This window comes from Neoarius graeffei, chromosome 28, assembly GCF_027579695.1.
Source record: "Neoarius graeffei isolate fNeoGra1 chromosome 28, fNeoGra1.pri, whole genome shotgun sequence".
In the NCBI taxonomy this organism is placed as follows: domain Eukaryota; kingdom Metazoa; phylum Chordata; class Actinopteri; order Siluriformes; family Ariidae; genus Neoarius; species Neoarius graeffei.
This window is the reverse complement of record NC_083596.1, coordinates 1821656-1845802: the sequence shown is the minus strand read 5'-3', so window position 1 is coordinate 1845802 and position 24147 is coordinate 1821656. Positions and strand designations below refer to the sequence as shown.

Here is a 24147-nt window from a genome sequence, read left to right as displayed (position 1 = left end):
AAGGAAATTAATAATTTTTTGGATGAAACTTTTGGAAAAAAGCGAATGTTAAAGGTCCCATGGCATGAAATCTTCACTTTCTGAGGTTTTTTAATGTTAAAATGAGTTCCTCTGACCTTCTCAAGTCACCCCAGTGGCTAGAAATTTCATAATGTGTAAACCAAACTATGCCTAACATTTGAGAATGGTGTGTCAAAACGGCGCGTTGATAAACTCTTCCCTTTACTACGTCAGCAAGGGAGATGATCCCCACGCCCCCCCCTCTGGATTCCCACCCACTGTATGAATTGCCCGCCCAGTTGTAGTGAGGAGACCATAGAGGGAGGACACAACAACATGGCATCACCTAAGCGAGCGAAACATGGAAATTGCGCTGTACATGGATGTGACAACACAGAAAGGAGTCTGTTTTTACTGCCGATGGGAGAGCCCCTGAAGACGCAGTGGCTTAATTTTATTTACTTCAATAATACGCCGTCGAGTCTACCTAAGACGGTGTATGTTTGTCGGAAGCATTTTCCTGAGGAATGTTTCCACAACTTGGGACAGTACAGGGCAGGTTTTGCACATCAACTGTCACTGAAGCCTGGGTCCGTACCAAGCATCCCTGCCGCATCAGCAACAAACAGCGAACAAGTAAGTGTATAACTGTTAAGTCATTTGCCGTGTTTTAAAATCGGTGCCACGTTAGCCTTGCAATGGCTACACTAGCTGTGCAGCTAACCGCTTCCTGCAGTTAGCCAGGTACTCTGCGCTACAAAACCAAAAAGCATGCAGCATGCTCTGTTATAATAGCCAATCAAAACAGTTTTTACAGACACCCACATTCTTTTTTTTAAGTCACTCGTTCATTTTATTTGTTTGTTTGTTCAGTAAAAACCGAAACATTTGTTGAATTTATTTTATTTCCTCGCGTCGCACCTTAATGATGTCAGCGCGCGGTATTTTTCCCTTCGCGGTTTGTTCCTTCTCTCTCGCCATAGTAAGACACCCACATCCGCTTGTTCTGACCCACTGGAGGTAGCGTCACAGTGCTGTTAGCCAATCAGAGGTAACACATTTACATGTCGTGAATATTAATGATAAGACCCGCCCCCACCCTCTACCCTTCCCCGCCTCCATGCTTCTCATTAGCAAAACGACGCACTGGGAAAAGCGCTGAAATGGGGCTTTCTCCCAGGAGGCTATATCTACGTGCCGAGGGTTCATTTCGAGAAAGGCTGCGGATATAACATCCGGAAACCTCCACGAGCCCGTTTAAAGCATCAACAAACCACCATGCCATGGGACCTTTAAAGATTATTTTCCCAACGTTGAAAAATTTATCAGATCAGTTATCACACTTCAAAGAGTTGTTGGATTGGATTTACTAGATGGAAAGAAATGTTATCAGTTAAAAAAAAGCATGTCACTGGTCTGAGGACAGGGTTAAAAGAGTCCAAAAGTAGAATGATTAAGAAAATGAAACTTAAAAAATAAAAGTTCTTAATGACTGCACAGCACTGGGTTGTCACAGTCTGCTCTGACCATCATCACCCATAGAACAGCCCCGGTCACCTTAAGAATTTCAGGCAACCACTCTGAGTCCATCCAGTTTTTTGTCATGAGTAATTCCCATGTGCCCATAGTTCTTGGTCTGCCCTGGCTAACTCTACATAACCCCCATGTCAACTGGACTAACAACACCATTTTAGGATTGAGTCAATTCTGTTTATCGTCATGCCTGAGATCTGCCCTCCCTCACGCCGAGCTGCTCCAGCCCACCATTGGTGAATATCCTGACCTCTCTAACGTGCCTTCTGAGTATACTGACTTAAAACCTGTGTTCAGCAAGTCTCAAGCTGTTTCCCTTCCTCCCCATAGGCCCTATGACTGTGGAATTGACCTTCTCCCTGGGACTACACCACCCAAGGGGTGACTTTACTCTCTTTCTCCTTCTGAAAGGCAAGCCATGGATAAATACATCACAGAGTCCTTAGCAGCTGGAATTATTCGTCCCTCCTCTTCTCCTGCAGGGGCAGGATTCTTTTTTGTGGAGAAGGACAAATCCTTGCGCACTTGCATTGATTACCGTGGGCTAAATGATATCACCATCAAGAACCGTTACCCCCTACCTTTCATGTCTACGGCATTTGAGTTACTCCAGGGAGCCCAGATTTTCACCAAGCAAGACCTGCGTAATGCTTACCACCTTGTGAGGATCAGGGAAGGGGACAAATGGAAGACGGCGTTTAACACCCCCACGGGCCACTACGAATATCTTGTGGTTCTGTTCGGCCTGACTAATGCTCTCGCGGTTTTCCAGGCCCTCGTTAATGATGTCCTGAGGGACTACCTTAACGTTTTTGTTTATCTGGATGATATATTGATTTTTTCCCCGCTCCCTTGATGAACACCGCATCCATGTCAGGCAGGTCCTTCAGCGACTCCTGGAAAATAAACTCTTTGTTAAGGCCGAGAAATGTGAGTTCCATAGAAGTTCTGTCTCCTTTCTGGGTTTCATTATCTCCCCCGCACAGATTCAGATGGATCCCCTGAAACTCAAGGCAGTTGCTGACTGGCCCACCCCGTCCTCTCGGCGAGAACTCCAGCAGTTTCTTGGGTTTGCGAATTTCTACAGGCAATTCATCAGGAACTTTAGTACGGTGGCTGGGCCCCTCACAACTCTAACTTCCACCAAGGTCCCTTTCAGCTGGGAGGAAGGGGCCTAGAAGGCGTTCTCCGAGCTCAAATGAAGGTTCACGTCAGCACCTATACTCACCATTCCACATCCGTCCCGGCAGTTTGTGGTTGAGGTCGATGCTTCAGAGTCAGGGGTGGGGGCCATATTGTTCCAAAGATCGGCTAGTGACAACATGCTTCATCCTTGCTCCTTCTTCTCTCGTCGGCTTTCCCCCTCTAAGAGAAACTATGACATTGGCAATAGGGAACTGTTGGCCATTAAACTGGCCTTGGAAGAATGGAGACATTGGTTGGAGGGGTCAGACCTTCCCTTCATCATATGGACAGATCACAAGAACCTCGAATACCTCAGGACTGCCAGCACCTCAATTCTCGTCAGGCCCGATGGTCTCTTCTTTTCTCGCTTCAAGTTCACACTTTCCTTCCTCCCAGGCTCTAATAATGGTAAGTCTGATGCCTTGTCCAGAATGTGTTCTCCCCTCCAGGAGGAATCAACCTCTCCTGAGACAGTCCTTCCTCCATGGTGCCTGGTGGGGACCACTCTGTTAGAGGTGGAAACCCTGGTCCAGAAGGCCCATGAGCAGGACCCAGGGCCCAGTAATGCACCTCCTAACCATCTTTTTGTTCCTGTTTCTGTGCGGGCACAGGTGTTGCAGTGGGGTCATGGTTCCAGAATGGTGTGCCACCCAGGAGCAGGCCGGACTCTGGCACTCATCCAACAACGTTTTTGGTGGCCATCCATCAAGGAGGATGTCCAGAGGTTTGTGGCAGCTTGCGACATCTGTGCCAGGAACAAGACTGGCAACAGACCCCCTGTCGGCCTGTTGAGACCCCTTCCTGTTCCCCACCGGCCCTGGTCACACATAGCCCTGGATTTCGTCACAGGACTCCCTAATTCAGGTGGCAATACTTGTATCCTCACTGTTGTCGACTGTTTTTCTAAAGCTGTTCATTTTATCCCTCTGCCCAAACTTCCCACCACCAAGGAGACCGCCAAATTGCTAATACTCCATGTTTTCCATCTACATGGACTCCCCTCAGACATCATATCAGACTGTGGACCCCAGTTCTCTGCCCAATTCTGGAAGGCTTTCTGTAAACTCATTGGTGCTTTTCACAGTCTGTCTTCAGGTTTTCACCCTCAGACCAATGGACAGACAGAACAGGCCAACCAGGAGTTGGAAGTGGCTCTCGGGTGCATGGTGTCCAAGGATGCTGCCTCCTGGAGCAAGACCCTTCCTTGGATAGAGTACGCTCACAACTCCTTACCCACCTCTGCTACAGGTCTTTTCCCCTTCCAATGCTCTCTGGGTTACCAGCCACCACTCTTCCCCGTCCAAGAAGAAGAAGTCACATGCTCTCTGCCCAGATGTTTGTGCGCCGCTGCAGGAGAACGTGGACATTGACCAGGAAAAAGCTCCTACGTTCTGTCAAGATGATTAAAGAGCAAGCTGACAAACACCGCTCGGCAGCTCCCATCTATCGGGTGGGGCAGCAGGTAATGCTCTCCACTCACCACTTGCCCCTCAAGATGGTCTCCTGCAAATTGGCTCCCAGGTTCATAGGACCTTTCCCCGTCTCCAAGGTAATTAATCCCTGCTCTATAAGACTGTCTCTGCCCGTAACCATGCACCATATTCACCCAACTTTCCATGTATCCCAAGTCAAACCCATTGTCTCCAGTTCCCAGTTCTGCTGTTGGGAGCAAGGAAAATTGCCAAGTGACCTCCGAGATGCAGTCATCGTCACCTTGTACAAAAACAAGGGGGAGAAGTCAGACTGCTCCAACTACCGGGGAATCACTCTGCTGTCCATCGCCGGCAAAATCCTTGCCCGAGTGCTCCTGAACAGGTTGATACCTACCATCGCAGAAGACCACCTCCCAGAATCCCAATGTGGCTTCAGAGCAAACCGGGGCACCACAGACATGGTCTTCGTCCTCAGGCAGCTCCAAGAGAAATGCCGGGAGCAAAACAAGGGACTGTATGCAACGTTTGTGGACCTTACGAAAGCGTTCGACACAGTGAGCAGGAAAGGACTGTGGATGATCATGGAGCGCCTTGGCTGCCCTCCAAAGTTCCTCAGTATGATCATTCAGTTGCATGAAGACCAATGCGGCCAAGTCAGAGTAAACAGCAACCTCTCAGAGCCCTTTCCCATCGTCAACGGTGTAAAACAGGGATGCGTCCTCGCACCGACACTGTTCAGCATTTTCTTCAGTATGATGCTAAAGCAGGCCATGGAAGACCATGACGATGAAGACGCGGTCTACATCCGCTACCGCCTGGATGGCAGTCTGTTCAATCTAAGGAGGCTCCAAGCCCGAACAAAGACACATGAGCAGCTGATCAGAGACCTCCTCTTTGCTGACGACACTACCCTCGTCGCTCACACTGAAAGAGCCCTGCAGCGCCTCACGTCCTGCTTTGCAGAAGCTGCCCAGCTCTTCGGACTCGAGGTCAGCTTGAAGAAGACTGAGGTCCTCCACCAGCCCGCACCTCGGGTAGAGTACCGCCCTCCTCACATCACCATCGGCGAGACTGAGCTGAAAACAGTATACCAGTTTACCTACCTGGGGTGTGTCATCTCATCTGATGCCAAGATCGACAAAGAAGTCGACAACAGACTGGCCAAGGCAAACAGCGCTTTTGGCAGACTGTACAACAGAGTGTGGTCAAACAAACACTTGAAAAGGGGCACCAAGATCAGAGTGTACAAAGCTGTCGTTCTCACCACCCTCTTGTATGGCTCTGAGTCGTGGGTAACCTATCGTCACCACCTGCGACTCCTCGAGCATTTCCATCAGCGCTGTCTCCGCACCATTCTCAACATCCACTGGAGCGAGTACGTCACAAACGTCGACGTCCTTACACAAGCGGAGATCACCAGCATCGAGGCTATGTTGCTGAAGTCGCAGCTACGCTGGGCAGGGCACGTCTCCAGAATGGAGGATCATCGCCTGCCCAAGATAGCCCTGTATGGCGAACTCTCCACTGGTCACCGTGACAGAGGGGCACCAAAGAAACGCTACAAAGACTCCCTGAAGAAGTCACTAGGTGCCTGTCACATTGATCACAACCAGTGGTCTACCCTCGCTGCTGACCGTGACGCCTGGCGCTACACCATTCACCAGGCCGTCTCCTCCTTCGAGGAATCCCGCTGTGAGAACCTGCAGGAGAAGCGCCGCAGAAGGAAAGAACGGGAAACCTCAGCAGCGGTACCTGACATCACTTTCGATTGCAGCCAATGCGGCCAGACCTGCCTGTCCCGCATCGGACTCATCAGCCACGAGCAAGCCTGCAGTCGTCGTGGACAATGCCCTTCATAAAATCTTCGTTCGCGAAGCCAAGCCGAGAGAGAGATTTCTGTCTCTTATGTCAATATGCAGGGGTTAAGAGTCGCTTCTTTAAATATAAATGGGGGAAGAGATGAACAGAAAAGTTTTATTATCTGAAGTAATTAGACAGAACACATGAGTCGAATAAAATAGCTTGGGATTTATGGTGGAATGGCCAATATGTTCTTAGACATGGGACACATTTTAGTGCAGGAGTTGCGATTTTATTCTCTCCTGTTTTGGATATAAACATCGTGTCCAGTACAGAGTTGGTGAAAGGTAGAGTTCTTATGGTAAAGGTTAAAATACAGGATTTTACTTTTAGTTTTATGAATGTTTATGCACCAAACCAAGGCTCTGAACGTGAAGAGTTGTTTAATTTATTAAAAGAGAAGTTAAGTTGTAATGATCCAGGGGAGTGTGTTTTAATGGGGGGAGACTGGAACTGCTGCACAGGCTTTACATTAGACAGGACTGGAGAGGAACCACACATTCACTCCTCGTCCATTTTATCTCACTTTTTAAAGAGAACTGATCCGGTTGATGTGTGGAGGATGAAACACTCTTCAGTCCGACAATACACATGGGTAAAGATATCTGATGGTAGAGTCTGTGCAGCAAGGTTGGACAGATTTTATATTTCTGCACCTTTTACTTCGAGTTGCCAAATCTCCCCTGTTTTTATTTATTTATTTATTTATTTTTACAGATCATCACTTAGTTTTAATGGAGATTTTTTTAAAAATCTCCCACGGAAAAAGCAAAGTCCTTTTGGCATTTTAATGTTAAGTTATTACATGATCTTAATTTTTGTAAAAATTTTAAATTATTTTGTATCTATTGGAGATCCAGGAAGGAAACTTTTCCTTCACTCATTAAGTGGTGGGAGGTAGGAAAGGCCCAAATTAGAGTGTTTTGTCAGCAGTACTCCTCTAATTCCACAGCTAAAATCCAGAGAACTGTCCAGAAACTGGAAGAGGAAATAAGAGACTTGGAAAAAAATTTTTTACCTCACAAGCTGATCAACGAAAAAATGATGGGTTAATTTTTAAAAGACAGGAACTTAACTCCCTTCTGCAGGACAGAGCTAAAGGAGCACTAGTCTGAGCATGTTTTACTAGACTCCAAGACATGGATGCACCAACTTTTCTTTTTTAATTTGGAGAAATCTGCTGTTCAGAGGAAACAAATGGTCTGTCTTCATCATTCTGACGGAAACCAACACAGACCCAGCCGAGATCAGGAAGCTTGCAGTGGATTTTTATACAGATCTATTCAGCGCGGACAGCTGTAACATGGACTGTGCTGCAGAGCTTCTGCAGGGGCTTCCTCGACTGAGCTTAGAAGACCAGAACACTCTGAACGCAGAAATCCTTTTAGATGAGCTGACTGCTGCAGTGTCCCAGATGGCACCAGGCAAGGCTCCAGGACTAGATGGTCTTCCTTCTGACTTTTTTAAACACTTCTGGATGATACTGGGACGAGACCTTTTGGCCATTTTTAAAGAGTGTTTTAAAAAAGGGAGATTTCCGGCTTCCTGTAGGTGAGCAGTTCTCTCACTGCTGCCCAAGAAGGGAGACCTAGCTCTTTTAAAGAACTGGAGATCTGTAGCTCTTTTATGTACGGACTATAAGATCCTCTCCAAGGTTTTATCAAATAGGTTAAAACATTTTATTGAGTTATTTATTGGTGCAGATCAGTCTTATTGTATTCCGGACAGGTCGATGTATGATAATTTATTTTTAATAAGAGATATATTTGATGTCTGTAAATTATATATTAATGTTGGTATTTTATCCATTGATCAAGAAAAGGTGTTTGATCGTGTGGATCATGGTTTTCTCTTTTCCACCCTGCAGGCTTTTGGAATTGGGGGGAGTTTTTTATCCTGGGTCAAACTATTGTACAATGAAGCCTGCTGTTTAATAAAGGTGGAGGGAGGGTTGAGCTGCCCTGTGCCAGTTAAGAGAGGGATCAGACAGGGCTGCCCCATCTCAAGCCAGTTCTACAGTATTGTCATTGAACCTCTTCTGTGTAGGCTGAGGAGCAGGTTACAGGGCCTGGGTCTCCCTGAGCTGGCTCAGAACCGCTCTGTAGCCGTCTCAGTTTATGCGGATGATGTTAATGTTTTTATACAAGATCAGAGAGACATACAAGAACTTAAAGAAAGCCTGACTGTGTATGAAAAGGCCTCCTCCGCTAAAGTTAACTGGGACAAATGTGAAGCTTGTCTAATAGGTCAGCGGAGCCTAAGACACGTCCCTGAACTACCTGGGAAACTTAAGTGGGGAAAAAAGAGGCATCAAAAGTTCTGGGAGTGTATTTAGGGTGTGAGGACTTCCAAAAACAGAACTGGGAAGGAGTGCTGGAGAAGGTGAGCACTAAGTTGTCTAAATGGAAATGGTTGCTTCCCCAGTTGTCCTACAGGGGTAGAGTTCTGAAAGCCAATAACCTGGTTGCCTCTTCCCTTTGGCATAGACTGATCGTCTTAGTGCCACCACCAGGCCTCGTGAGGAACATACAGTGGCTCCTTCAGTGGCTCCTGGTGAACTTCTTCTGGTCAGGTCAGCATTGGCTGAGAGCACCAGTTCTTTATCTCCCTGTGGCTGAGGGAGGACATGGCCTCATGGACATTTCATCGAGAATTGCTGCCTTCAGATTGCAGATGGCACAGAGGCTACTCTATGGCTGTGGATATTGCTGGCTGGCATCTACTCAGCTGCTCCTGAGGAAGGCTGGCCGGCTAGGACTGGATAAACAGCTGTTTCTTCTAAGGACCTCTGAAGTTGACCTGGCTGGAATAACACCTTTCTACAACTCGGTGCTTGATGCATGGAGGACATTCAAGACCACACAGACCATGGACCTCAGACCTGGTTTGTGGATCTTTGAGGAGCCACCGTTATACAATGACTTCTTTACATTTAGCATGCTTTCCTCCACATCACTCCACACCAAGTTTGTCGAGGCTGGGATTGTCAAACTGGGCCACCTCATAAGAATATCTCTGGAGAGGCTTGGTGGAGTCATTGGCGTCAGGTCTTCCAGGGTGCTGAAGAAGATAGTGGACGAGGTCTGGCAATCCCTGTCTGTACCGCTCAGGGTGTACGCCCGGGACCCCTACCCTGGTTGACCTATGGCATGAGGACCACGAGTACATCTTTCCTGCACTAAGCGTCAGACCTGCGACTGAAGAGTGGCGAGAGGAGAGAGGGCTGCTTCTGTCCCTGAAAACACCAGTGCTGGGTAACTTCAGCTCATGTGGGAAGAAGCAGCTCTATTACAGCTGTGTAAAGGTACTGAATTTCCACCTTTTGGTCGAAGTCAGGGAGTCGAGGTGGACCCAGGTTTTTGCTCCAGAATGCACCCCTAAAGGCTGCTGGAGGACTCTATACAAGCCGCCCATTGAGAAACAGATGGCTGACCTCCAGTGGAGGATCATACATGGAGCAATAGCCACAAACAGACACAGGGCTCACCTGGATCCCAGCACTGGGGAGGACTGTCCCTTCTGTTGCCAACAGGAAACCCCAGAACACTTGGTGTTTCTTTGTCCTCGTCCAGTGGGCCTATTTAAGACACTGCAAAAGTGGGCGGAACATCTAGGGGAGAAATTTTCTGTCCCTTTGTTTGTCTTTGGGCCAAAATACACAGTCAGGAAAAGACAGACTCAGGTTTTAATTAATTTTTTAATCGGAACCACAAAACTAGCAATCTGGAAGACCAGAAAGAATCAGATGCTGGGCCTGGGATGGACTGATGTGGTTCAGAACCTGAAAGGTTTGGTTGCATCTCGTCTTAAGGTAGAGTGTGCTTTTTACAGACTAACCAATAACCTGGACACTTTTATAGATCTGTGGGGTTTTAGACAGGTTTTATGTTCACTTGAAGCGGATGGTGCACTAACTCTCAACTTTTAATGTACAATTGTGTGTGTGTGTGTGTGTGTGTGTGTGTGAGAATGTTTAACAGAGAAGGGGTTTTATGTACTGAATTTGATGACTTTCTAGCAATGACTTTTCATGTACCTTTTATTTTCTCCATTATTTATTGTTTTGTTTCTTGTGAAAGAAAACATACACATGGAACAATGACGTAATTAAAGGTGTTTTTAAAAAGTCAAAAGTGTCTCTCTCTCTCTCTCTCTCTCTCTCTCTGTGTGTATTTGCCTGTAAGGAATGTCCTACTTAGAGATCATTGAGAACTAATTGGCAGGAAATGATAAAAATAGGTCTGCACAGATATTGGGAAAAGTAGGATTCACTCAAGAACAAAAAAAAAAAAAGTTTTGTTCCATTTTAGAACTTTAGGCCATAAATAAAATGTCAACTTCATCCCCCTTACTTGAAATTTAGTCGATCAGTCGAGATTTTTTTTTTTTTAGAATCTGGAGCTTGATTGTTTAGTTTTGCACTGGAGCTACGAGTCTAATTTTGATCAGAAGAAATTGATGTTGGTTCTGTAAATATTTTTATATGTATTGATTTGAGTTTTGTCCTGAAACTGACTGTGATTTCTTACAGTGAATAAGAACTGAACTGCAGGAATTCAAAAGCAGGCATGAGAATGATGCAAGTCTTAGCTTTATAGCACAACAAACAAACAAACAAACAAACAAGCAAATAAATAAATCTAGACATTTTTCTAAACTTTTGATCAGCGCAGCTCCATGCAGGTCACACCAACAGACATCAGGGCTTTTCCCCCCCCCCAGGGGCTTTAAATTTAGTCAATGAATTTTTCCTATGTTACTACTTCCATTTGTTCTTACACTAGGGTGACCAGATTTCCCGAGTCTGAAACCGGGACACTTTTGCGCGTGACCATGCTCGTGCACGCACACCTTTTTTTTTACGTAAACGTGACAGAGAGGTGCTCTTATTTTGTTGAAGCTCACATTTATCAACATCTCACATGAAATAAAACAAACAGGCATTTTATCATCTAGTAGCATAGTGGGATACAGATCAGTTAAATTATGGTCAGACAACAGATTTTGTAATGGCTGAGAATAGGCCAGGCTATGTCCATAGGCCAAATTTACACTGATTTATTTCATCTGTTTGTGAGAACACCAAGAAGAATGCATATGCACATGTAGGCTATATCTCTAAAATTGTATGCACTATAGCATGAACTTAAAAAGTAGATATGTGACCTCAACATAGCCTCGGTCAGAATCAACCTTACTAACCATTCCCCACAACTGAATGAATAAAGCAAGAAGATGTGGACAAAAGTGAACACTTTAATGGAAGGTGCAACAAGCTGTTCAACACAGCAATAATGGCCAAACTGTCAGAATGGTATGTTAAACAGAAACAAAAAAGAGACAAATTATTTGAGAATATACACTCAAACAAAACAGCAGTAAAGGAGGAGAGGGGCGACAGCCCGAGGAAAGCCCCCACAGGAGCGCACAGCATTTGCAACATAGGCTACCCAACTCAGTACAAGAACAAAGCACAGGAACAAAGCTAAGGCGACTGTCAATCCACCCACCCTAAACAAAATGCATTAGCCTACGTATATTTACGTATTAAATCTACGTATTAAAATCTAATGTGATCCTGTATATCGGCGTTACCACCGTGGGCTATGGAGAAGGAACACTTATGCCGCTTTTCCACTACAAACGCGGCTGAGTCGGGCTGAGCCGTGCCGTGCTGAGTCGGGCTGAGCGGGGCTGTTGGAGTTGCATTTCGACTACAACCGCGCTGAACCATGCTGGCTGGAAGTGGGTGGACACATTGGGTGGAGTTAGCGAAAGTGGGTGGACGTCAGGTGATGTTGTTAAGCAGCGCAAACAGTGACATCAGTGAGCTTTTAAGCGGTAGTCTCACGCCCCGGAGAGTAAACAATAAACATGGAGGACATGGAGTCGTTAGTGTTGCTGGTCTTGGTGCTGTGGCTTGTTGTCACCGACAACGCCAACAGATACTGGCAAGAGCGTATAGATGAGGCGAGGCGCATAAGGCTTCAGAAATTCTCGTAATTCGTAATTCTTCTTCTTCCGGGTTTACGGTGTTTACAGATCCCAGCGTGCTCGCGGGGTGTGTGTGGGCATGTGAGGACACTCCTCCCCACCAATCAGTGCACAGGGGAGTGTCTGCTCACGCCCCCAGCCTCACTCGGCTCGCTTTGGCTCGCTTCAGCCCCACTCCAAAACCGTGCGAGTTTTAGGGGCTAAGCAGGGCTGAAGCAAGCTGAGTCGTGCTGGTTTTTGGTAGTCGAAACGCGAGCCGTGTCGGGCTGAAGTGAGCTGAAGCGAGCTGAAGTGAGCTGAAAAAGGGTAGTGGAAAAGGGCCATTACAGTGTGTGCAGTCGGCTTCGTGCGCATTGTTCTGCACCTCTTGGAGGAAGGGGTAGGTGCCCTGTAAATCTTTGGAAAAGGTACAGTTTCTTTTCGGCATAATTGCTGCGGCATTACTGCTGCTAGCTGCTAGACAAAGAACATTCGCGCCAGTTAATGTTTATTTTATTGTTGCATGGCAACACGTTCTGTTGTCTGGAATAATGTGGCTAAATAAACACCCATGCCACAGGGCCAGGGGGCAGTAACCAGGAAAGTTTGCGATTCCTGTCAATTCATCAAAATAGTAAATGCAGACATTTCTCCGCTCATGATTCCCACGCTGCTCAGTCGCAAACGTCGCGAGTGGCGAAAACCGGGACATATCCGTGTCCCGACAGACTTTTGTCGGGACTCGGGACACACAACCCCAAATCGGGACTGTCCCGGTAAAACCGGGACGTCTGGTCACCCTGTCTTACACTAATGTGATGCACAGTCTATATTTATTGACATTGTCCATATATATTTCATTTGTATTGCATGATATTTATTTTAACTCATAGCCTATTTAGATATTTTGAGGGATAGTGTTGCTGGGTGTCTCTCTTAAAAGGACAAAACACGTCAATTCATGCACTTGTGTCATGCAGTGAGGTTTAAATAAACCTGAACAGGAGATCCGTTGCGTTCTTACAGTAATTGGCTGTAATGATTATGGCGCAGATTGATGACATCACTACTTGAGGAGCTGAGGGGAAAACGTGATGAGATACAGCAAGGGACGGATGAAATGAATAAATTAACAAGTTCTCTAGAAGTGGGCAAAGAGGACGAGGAGCAGATGGCCAGATAAAACTGTTGAGGTTGACAAAAAAAGAAAAGGAAACAATAGAAAGAATAAAACGACAGTGGAATGACAGGAAGTCGATGGGAAGTCCCTCTAGTGGCCACAGAGTGTCACTGCAGCTCAATTATTAATGAAAATTATCATCATGAATCTGTGTTTGACAGCAGAAACTCAGGAAACGGATGTGTCTCTCGGGAAAGGAGGCTTTTAAGTGCTTCTTCTGATGAAGAAACACACTCAGAAGTCGCTTTTAAAATGGCAGCAGCAAACTCATTAGTGTGGAGAGCTTTTGCATGGATTATCTACAGATGGCACGCGGAATTGGGACAGTTTGTAACACACACATTCTCTCATCCTCACTTTCCCCCCTGTGCTGTCATTCTGTCTTCCTCCTATAACTCTCTCTTTCCCACCCACACACCCAATTTAAGTCTTCCTATTTCTATGGATCTGATAAATCAGCCATCTTCCTCTTTCTCTCTGCTCTCATCTGTTCATCCTCCTCTGACTGCATCATTCAGAATAATCCACTGCAAGCTGAATAACATCTCAGAGACAAAAACAAACCCAAAACATCAATCAGTCCCCTTGCTGGTTTGTGGAAAACGCTTACACTCCAGCCATCATCATCATCATCTGTTCATCTCAACATCTCAAAACACCTTCAACCTGGCATTCCTACACAAACCTCAACATAATATCACCCTCTTAGTTTCTTCCTAGAACCTTGATTGTTGTCTCTATCCTGAACACTCAAATTTTATTTAAAAAAAATAATTAATTTGAAGTCATCAAGAAAACTTATGGTGGACACTGAGAGAATAAAAGGTTCCTTTAAGGTTCTTTGGAAGGTTATGGGTTCGAACATAAAACAAAAACTTTCTATCTGTAACCAAACTCTCTGTTGCAGGTTTCTACATAAAATATTTAAGGGTCCAACAGAACCAACATTAGCTTTATAACATTAGAGCCAAAGGTTGTTTTTTTTTTAAGAATCTTGGTAGAAAAGAGAATAAAAATGTTTTAGGAAAGGATGGGCATCACACGAGTGCTTGAATATTAGCACAAAATCACTGATCAACTGATAAATGTGTGAAAAATATATATTTTTTAATTTACACGTATGTTCCGAGCAAAGTTATGAAAATAGCAAATAGTGAAAATGTTAGCTAGTGCAAATAATTTGAGTAATTGCTTATTTTCTCTGTTTGAGCTAAAATTTACTCTTTATGCACATAACTTACTTAGTAGCTAGATTAAAATATGCTAGTTAATATGCTAATTAGTGGCAAGACTCTACTGTGTCGTGCTTTAGCTAAGTGTCCTGCGTTTCTGTACTGAAGTGATGGAACCTTTCATTCTCATTTCTTTTCAACCTGAAAGAAGCTAAGTCATGCAGGACCTGCCTTGATCCCACCCACCCACACACACACACGCACGTCTCTCAGGCTATGTGAGGGCACTACAAGCCTATGTCGCTCAGCCTGAGCAGAGCCTGCAGTTCCCATGGCAACTGGGGTAGAAAGCGTCACCTACAGAGAGCGTGAAGCCTTACGGGAGTCGTAGTGCTGCATTTGTCACAAAAAAACCACAGAACTGACCGTGCAGTACCTCCTCTGTACTTATCCCTCACTTTAGGCATTATCTGTACTCATCCCTCTCCTATCACACTGTCTGCACTCATCCCATACTTACTCTTCTTCTTCTAACCCCTCACCTTGCACACTATGCCTATCCCTGTGTACTAATCCCTCACTTTCTGTACTTATCCTTCACTTGTTCATCCCCCACCAAGCACATGGTCACCTACTCATCCTTTACCTACTCATCCCTCACCTATCATGCTGTCTGTACTTATCCCTCACCTCGTATATTGTGTCCTTTGTTTTGTTCCAAGGCTGTGAAAACATTTGAAATCTGCTGTATGAAGTGTCCATGACTGTGTTCTCCATATTTCCTACACACACCTGTACAGCATGGCCTGTCTCTCTGATTGGCAGTCCTGTATTGAGAGTCCACACTCTCTCAGGTAAAGGTCCAGCCTCCTGCGCGCCACCAGTCTTTGCGCCGCCTCCAGGATCCGTGACGCCAAAGCTTCAGATTCCTTCTTTTGCCCCTGACTGTGACCTCGAGGAGCTGCTTTACCAGTCAGGCCACCACAGACGGATCCCCCGGGTCCTGACGAGGCCTTCGGCTTCTTACTGAACCCGTAGAGGTCCTCCACAGAAAACTTCCCTCCTTTCCCTCTACTGCTGGCACCACGCCTCGCAAACATGGCAGCCGACAGGTGAACAGAAACGAGACTGTGGGCGTGGTTTTATAGCTTCAAGTCTCAAAAATAAAAACTGACAGAAGGTGGAGATAACTCCGGTATGATCACATATTTTTATATTTATGTTCTCTGGATGAAAAGGTTTCGGTTTATCAAAAGACATCAAATTAAATAAAAAAAATAAAAAAATCCAGTGATGACCAGCAATCAAACCCAAATCCCAAAAACTCAGTGATGGCTTTATTAAAAGCCAACAACCCAACTGATAACACTGCTTCCCTTTTATATTCTCTCTCTCTCTCTCTCTCTCTCTCTCTCTAAGCCCTTTAGAAATAAGGGAGAGAGTGGGATTTGTGTTGATGCTGTTTGGGAAAATAAACCACACTAATGCTCCTGCAGCAGCTTGCACTGGGTCAGATTAACCACAGACCCCGGATGAAAGGATAAACAGAAAGATGAATGTTTCATTCCTCTGTCAGCATCCTTCCATCCAACACCTTATAAATACAGAAGCAGTGAAGTAAAGTGAAGTGAACGCCCTCTGCCTCGTATTTATACCTTCATGAATGACAACATTCTAATAACACTAAGTTATTTGTATGAAGGAAGCCATGCCCCCTTCACTGGACCAGCCAGGTACTGGGGAAACCATGACCTAATGGTTAGAGAAGTAGCTTTAGGACCAAAAGGTCGCCAGTTCGATTTCCTGGACCAGCAGAAATGGCCGAAGTGCCCTTGAGCAAGGCACCGAACCCCCACCTGCTCCTCAGGCTGCCCTGGGTGCGCTGTACGCTGCTCTGGATAAGAGCGTCTGCCAAATGCATGTAATGTGATGTACTGAGGCCACATCCTTTTCTTTCACAAGTAAACTCGCCTCTTGTTCACAGTGTGGTGTCTGTAATCACGAGACTGTACTATGTTACATGAACATTAGATTAAATATTCTTTTCTTTATTTAATTTAACTTTTATTATAATAATTTTATATAAATGAGGAGATAAAAGAGAGAGAGTTGAGGATGGACTATTCTGTTCTGGGCCTCAGAGATGCCTCTGGAACAGTTGTCTTTTTTAAGAAGAAGCAGCCGTTATTTGTCATGTGTACACTCAGGCACAGTGAAATTTAACCTCTGCATTTAAATCATCTGAAGCAGTGAACACACATATAAGTGAGCAATGAGCACAAATACATACATGGGCTCAAGGGGACTTGACCATGATGTAGGAGGGGTAAATGCTGTTCATTCACTCAACTCCCCTCGCATTTTTTCTACTGGTCCTGGGAATCAAACCAGCGACCCTTTGGGCCCAAGGCTACTTCTTTAACCTACAGGCCATGGCTGCCCTCATGTGTGTGAACTGTGTGTGTGTTTGTCTTCTTGATGAATGAGTCCTGTGTGTAGAGCAGATCTGAGGTCAGTGGAAGCTGATCATGTGTAATGAAAGCCATATACAAAGAGTTGAGTCCAACGATCCGAGTCTGGAAAGAGATAGAATTCAGAGCTCCATATAATGGGAATGTCCTTCACAATGACTGTACACATGTATTTCAGTGATGTCTGTATCGGTCTTGTGTTTATTCCAGTGGCTGTGTGCGTTTCAGCAGGACTGGGCATTGTGTCTATATTTAGCTCAGCAGAACGAGTACAGACAGATTTCTGACTCTGCTGCTGCTAATACCAGGAGAGAAAATGCAGCACAGTCAGCACCAGGCTTTAAATGTATACACACACACACACACACACACACAGTCCCACTTCCTTTGCCACATTTCAGTGCCGGGGGGGAGACAGCTTTCTTAGGAGATAAGGGTGTGTGTATATGTGTGTACCATCCTTCCAGTAACATGAATGTCTATGAATACCCCCCCACTCTCTCTCTCTCTCTCTCTCTCTCTCTCTCTCTTCCAGCACCAAGATAAAATTGATTGCTCATGTACTCACAGTCACAGCTCAGCAGCGCGCGCGCGCACACACACCATTTTCAAGTGCCAAAAAATCTTTCCCATTACTCTAAAGCCAATTACTGGATTTGGCTGGAGGCCTCCATCTGTCTGTCTCTCTCTCTCACACACACACCTCTGTTTTCTCTGTGAGCCTCTCATGAATTTCAGAGGCTCTGTGTTTAAAACGATCGATTGCAGCATCGTCCTGCAAGGACCAGTTTATTTCTGACAAAATCACTTTCACAACAAAGTGCTCCTTTAAATCCAATCAAAAAGCCTTCTCAATTCTACAGCTGTTCTGAAGGGTCTTGGATTTCTCTATTTTATTTTCTCCATTTTCCCACAATTTTAGTTTTCTATTGCATTGTATGTTATGACCATCAAATGCAGGAGCAGAACCCTAAAAATAAATGTGTGACTGTATAGAGGCATCAGAATAAATTTAGAGTCGAAGACTGTGGAATAAAAAACAACACGTGATCACAACAGAAAGAAGAAAAGGTCTTGGACTATATATATATATATATATATATATATATATATATATATATATATATATATATATAATGTTGTACTCCACAGTTATTAGTTATTTGTTTTTTATGCTTTTTATTGATTATAGAATTTATATAATTATCACCGAATCACAAGCTTATTGGATAATATTCTAATATCCTGAAAATTCACCCCAACTGTATCTTGTGTCAACAGGTTATTATCCCACAATTATGACATAATTATCTTGTTTTTGAATGATATAAAATATGGAATCTCATATGTAGTGGAGTCTAATAAAATCACATTTATTTACAGTTCTTTTAGGTTTTAAAAAAACAAAAAGTTTCCTCTCCGAAACAGTAGATGGCGATAAACAGTTATGTGGGCTGGAGTCTCATACGTACAGCATTAGCTGTAGCCGTAACCCAAATCGGAAATCAAGTTCGCTACATAGTGTATATCAACCATGTTTGTTCATGGGATGTAGTGCGCTAATATAGGGACTTGGACGCTATTTGGGATACAGCCGTCATTTTTCAGGTATCGAGCTAAGATGGCGGCGTGTATGACAGCGAGCCGGCGCGGAGAGCTGCTTTTTTCTGATCAAAATGATTTGGTGCCAAATTGGCGAAGCCAAGAAGTCAGCACAGGGGTGAGATAACAGAAGTAGAGTTTTATGTTCAGTAAAAAAAAAAAAAAATACAATAATTGCTGCGGGCAGTAGTTTTATTCACCGGTTGTGGGTATGAGATGGCAGGTTTTAGCTAACTAGCTGTAGCTAACAACAGGGCAACGGTTTAGCTTGCGAGCTCTGTTATTTAACACAATATAAAATAAAGCGTTATCACATTTCTCAGATTTGGTCGCTTTAAAAAATAATTATTTCTGAGTTTTGAATCTCATGAACACAGTTACATGGGTTAATGGTGTATAGAAATAGAATATTGCTCTTTTTTAGTGTTGTCAGTGATGTTAGTTAGCAACGCTTATTGATTAGTGTCGCGTTAATTCAGTTTAGTTATAATTTACACTTACAACATTTAGCAGACAATTATAATACTAAATAGTCTCTGTTAAACATTCTCATGCTAGTACAGGAGTCATGGTTTGGATAATACCCGTAAACCGAAACACTGTTGGAAAGTATTGAAATATCGATTTAAAGAGTCGACTCTTTCTTTGCTCTTTTAGCTGAACATTGAGAGTCGACTCACATACGAGTCATTTTTTTTGTTTTTAAGTACTAGATGTAAGCAATGCCTTTACTTTTGCAGTCTAACTGAATCAAAATGTTTCCACAGAAACTTCTGAACATCTGAGCTTTCCTTTAGTGCGAATCGATTTTTCTTCAGTAACTGCTTACGAGACGGTTCGTTTGCATTCGTTAATTAGAATCAAGAAACTTTTTTTTTTTTTTTTTTACTGTGGCCATGTTTATGATAAGACGTATGAGACATTAGGGTGAGACTTGCATGTTGTACATCACTGAATAAATAAAAAAAAGTTTGGTGAAAACTGACAAACTTTGCAGTGAACCGTTTGGGTGCTGAAAGAGTCGACTCTAATTGGTGAGCTGAGTCAAATGATCTGACTCAGCATGAGTGGACATTTAAAGGGCTGATGACACGAACATGACTCTATGCAATTTCTTAAATAAACTATACAACATGGCAAACATGTTAGATTTCTGTTATAATTACGTGAAAAGAAGCTGTTGTTACGCGAATATCCAACTTTTAATTGCACAGCGCAAGAAAACTGGGTCCGTGGCTCACGGCCATGTTGTGACGTCAGCGGGAGAACACGCTGCGGTTCACTGGCTGTTCTACTCTGGTTCTACTCAGTGGAAATGGCGCATGAAAACGCCGGTGAACTCTCTAGTGCTAGCTCTTCCTCTTCTGGGAGTCTAGAATTGTGTTGATCTCTTCCAAATAGAATCTATGATAGCCTACCCTCTTTACCCTTTGCGTCTCGTTGCTAGGCGGCAGTTACATGAAAGCCGCAAGCTTTCACAAGCAAATACATGACTGATATCACGCCGACTTTATGATTACATTTATGATCATCATGTAGAATCTATAGCTCTACGTACCTTTATCTTATGTCGTTTCACAACACATGCTCTGACAGGAGGACTGTCTTTGGATCCGGCATAGCTACTAGTAGACCCCCTCCGGAATACTGGCAGTGTTGCCAGATTGGGAGGATTCCCGCCCAGTTGGGCGGTTTCAAGTGCATTTTGGTGGGTTTTGAACATATTTTGGGCTGGAAAACTTCAGCAGTATCTGGCAACAGATATTGCTGACGTTTTCCAGCCCAAAATATGTTCAAAACCCACCAAAATGCACTTGAAACCGCTCAACTGGGCGGGAAACCTCCCAATCTGGCAACACTGTGTAGGCACTGCTGATGGTAGTAACACACGTTTGTGATGAACTGAACACCCAAGAGATTCTTTTAAGCTGGGAAGGGTGTCAAAACAATCCAAATCGAAGTGTTCAGAGCACAGGACGGATGTTGGTGAGGGCTCTCACTTGTCACGAGTGCGCCTGACTTGCTTCACCCACTTCGCATGCAGCTCGGGATCTCTGGGAAACTTGAATAAACTTACCCCATCCTTGTGGGTTTTGGAGCAAAAGCCGGCAACACAATGCGAAGGCATAATAACTTTTATATATATATACACACACACACACGTATGTATGTATGTGTGTGTGTATATATATATATATATATATATATATATATATATATATATATATATATATATAAATAAAATACTAATAATGACAAACTGAACACCTGTCGCATCAACAACAAACTGGTAAGTTAGGAGGAAGGTTCTTTCGCTGATGTCATATAGCTCCTCCTCCTCCTTCGTCTCCTGGGTGCTGCAGCCCCGTCAAATTTGCCCAAATAGCCGCGTTTTTTCTCATAACTTGTAAAATAGGCGCCTTCGTGAATTAATATATGGATCATCGGGAATTACTTTTTATGTTATAAAACATCGCCAAAGATGTCAAAAACGTGTCATCAGCACTTTAAGAGGAAATCTGAGCATTAATCAGAATAAAATTGTTATTTCAGACGACCATCATGGCCGTAGAGTTCGATGGTGGTGTGGTGATCGGTGCTGACTCTCGTACCACCACTGGGTATGAAAACGTTTCACATGTCTGAAGGAAAATGATTGTTGCTTGTATTTGTAATGTCTTTCAAATCAAGTTTGTGTATTACATATCTGTTCTTAGTGTGTGTTTTTGGTGTGTGTGGTTAGAGCCTACATTGCGAACAGGGTGACTGATAAACTCACCCCGATTCACAATCGTATCTTCTGCTGCCGCTCCGGATCTGCAGCAGACACTCAGGCCATCGCCGATGCAGTCAGCTACCAGCTGAGCTTTCACAGGTAAGACTAGGGTTCCCATGATGCATCTGTAGTCTCAAATCACCAAGTACTGACCCTTTATGTAGTTCCACCCATTTCCGCTCCAAGAGCAGAAAATTCTCGTATTGTAAAGTTACTTATAGATGCACATTTAATAACATTAGAGATGTTTGTTTCAGTATCGAGCTGGACGAGCCCCCGCTGGTGCAGACGGCTGCTAATCTGTTCAAGCACATGTGCTACAGGTACAGAGAAGAGCTGATGGCTGGGATCATTGTAGCAGGTTGGGACAAGCGGAGAGGAGGACAGGTGAGGGAACACTGCAGCCCTGGTGAATTCTGGACTTTGGTCAGAAGGTGTTGATTAATTTGTTGTAATGGCAGCTTTGAGAGTAGTGCAGGTTTATATTAATGTGCTCATTCTAATGCATTGTTTCTATAGAAACGGATTTGATGTTTTAGATTTTATGTGGTGGCTTTAAAGTGCATATTCTGGACCAATTTTATTTATATGAAAGTATGTCCCTTTACACACTCATCCAGGAGGGTAATTTTGCACAAGACCATCTGTCTACAGTAGAAAAAAAAAAAAAAAAAAACCTAACAAAACGCATCTGGAAAAACCCCAAGGGAGTCTGGAGCCAGATTCGTGACGTCACCTGCGGAGTCGCCAGCAGGCTGCATGAGCTTTGCATGGTTTCAGTGCACAGTCTGTGTAGACCAAGCGCTCCCATTTCTCTCTCATTGTCCGGTCTTTTGGGAAACGATGAGTACTAATTCCATCATGATTGGTGTTGCTACGCCCTCCTACGATACATCTGTTAACTATTTTAATAATTACACGATAACGTTGAAGAAATTTGCAGAAAACCACCAGGTCGTTTTCTCATAAACAAACCAGCGCTGACACAGTCTGGTTAACACCAGACCATATCACAAGTGAAATATGGTCTGGAATCCGCCTATTGAATTTCTCGTAGGGGAGGTGTGGTTTACGATTGTCAACGGCCGTTTATTGGACGTTGCAAATGTCTATCATTTGGCATATACGTAGCCCATGGCCAATCATGGCAGTTGTACCCGGTGACGTAGTTAGAGCGACGAAGAAGACAAGGAAAGAGAAAGAAGGCAAAACAAAAATAGGAAAACAATGGCACCGAACGATTACTGCCGTTTGTGCAAGACAAATATGAGAGAAGCTGGACTCTCCGTATTTGGACATTCAATGCCATGTTAAATGTGATCCGTAAACAGTCCCAAATAAACTACAAGCTTCCGTTTGTTGAGTAGTACGCATCACCGTCTTTCCACCCCTCCCCACTCTCTGATTGGCTCCCTAACTCAGGCGAGCCTTTAGACCAGAGTTTCCATGCTGTCTCTTCAGATCGGAACGATTGTGCAAAGCAGCATGGGATTTCCCAGGCTAGCGCTGACGTAGGATTCAGAAGGAGGCGTCCCACATGCGATGTCACAAAAATCACTGTTTGCTGGGAAATCCAAATGCCAAGTTTTTTCAGAGGCGGACCAATTCGCCTCAAATGGCTTGATTTCAATTGAATTTTTCTGGTATTGCGCAAAATGTGACAGATATTTGACCAAAGTTTAATATAAAATAGAATTACGTTGATCTTGCTCCTGAATTTACCCGTGATATGCATTTTAAAAGTTGTAGTAATTATAGTCTGTGGATGAAAATCTGTCTGGAACTCACATTGACATTCCTGTCTCTGTCCCTGTTTATCGCCGTGTCTCAGGTGTACACTGTGCCGATGGGGGGGATGTTGGTAAGGCAACCCGTATCTGTAGGTGGATCTGGCAGCTCGTACATCTACGGCTTCGTCGACTCCAACTACAGGAGTGGGATGACCAAAGAGGAGTGTTTACGCTTCACTGCTGAGGGTGAGGGAGCAGCTGAGCCAAATCACAAATTCACATTCATTTTATACTTGCATAGCTTCCAGCTAGAGTCGGCCATTTTTTTTTTTTTTAAACTGGTGGCACTCAAAATCTTACATCTCACAGCTTTTTCTGAAGGACATCAGACAGTGAATGCCTTTTTTTCCTGTCACACTCATGTTCCATTAATTGTTTCTTCAGCTTTGGCTCTTGCTATGGAAAGGGATGGATCCTCTGGGGGCGTGGTCAGACTGGCAGCCATTACAGAGACGGGGCTGGAGCGCAGCGTCATTCTGGGGAATCAGCTGCCCAAGTTTTCCACTGCCTAAAGTCTGGTTGTGGTTTATCTTAGTTTATATAACTGTTACTAAGTCATACCTCTTTATTTTTCAGTATTGTAACTTGGGAATGTACATCTGGAATATTTGTACAACATCCTCACACTAATACCCAGGCGTGAATGCTGCAACACTTTTTTTTTTTTGAAATAAAAGACAGGATCTGGAGAATACTGGCTGTTTTAGATTTTCACTAAGTGAGGAGAAAAGCTACACAACAAAAAACAAGAGGTCCTCTTGTCATGAGGGCGGGGCAGGCAAAGGGCTCATCTACTACAGGGGGGACTGCAAAATGGGCCTGAGGAGGGGCTGGATAACGTATTGGGGTGAACCTGTCCTCAACCTGCAGTATACTTAAGTCGTCATAAGAATTTTCCCAACACCCAATTACTGAATCCAAATCAGACTTCCAATTTTTATTTAAAAAAGGAACAGCTAATTTATTTAAAGCCATGAGGCCTTAAATTCTGTGCTATTTTTTCCTGCTTCACTGTGACACGGTACAAAATACATCATGCATCACGTGGTGGGCTCTCCGTTTGCGCAAGGCATTGTGGGATACAAATTTGAAACAGGAGAGGAAAATGGAGGACGCGAGTGTGCGAATGAAACGTGAAAGACCGACTACAGTAACGGAAAGCGAGAAGAAAA

General features: G+C 44.2%; 2 protein-coding genes across 2 annotated transcripts in view; one reads left to right on the top strand and one right to left on the bottom strand.

Moving 5' to 3' along the window:
* The window catches only part of LOC132875989 (voltage-gated potassium channel subunit beta-3), a 64224-nt gene extending 49070 nt beyond the window's left edge, over positions 1-15154 (bottom strand). The window contains exon 1 of the mRNA XM_060913177.1: positions 15129-15154. Coding sequence (XP_060769160.1) covers positions 15129-15139 — 11 coding nt within the window. The 5' untranslated portion in view covers positions 15140-15154. The remainder of the gene's footprint in view (positions 1-15128) is intronic.
* Positions 15155-18391: 3237 nt separating this feature from the next.
* On the top strand, positions 18392-23667 carry psmb6 (proteasome 20S subunit beta 6). The gene is made up of 6 exons (XM_060912941.1): positions 18392-18527; positions 20963-21030; positions 21153-21284; positions 21443-21572; positions 23017-23161; positions 23360-23667. The coding sequence occupies exons 1-6, from the start codon at positions 18429-18431 to the stop codon at positions 23485-23487; spliced, it is 702 nt and encodes a 233-aa protein (XP_060768924.1). The 5' UTR covers positions 18392-18428; the 3' UTR covers positions 23488-23667.
* Positions 23668-24147: the final 480 nt, after the last annotated feature.

Bases quoted from the DNA above. Each gene is read 5' to 3' on its own strand.
- psmb6 (XM_060912941.1), top strand. From the start codon at position 18,429: ATGGCGGCGTGTATGACAGCGAGCCGGCGCGGAGAGCTGCTTTTTTCT. The intron at 21,031-21,152 runs GTATGAAAACGT...GTGTGTGGTTAG, and splicing joins GACTCTCGTACCACCACTGG to AGCCTACATTGCGAACAGGG. The intron at 21,573-23,016 runs GTGAGGGAACAC...GCCGTGTCTCAG, and splicing joins ACAAGCGGAGAGGAGGACAG to GTGTACACTGTGCCGATGGG.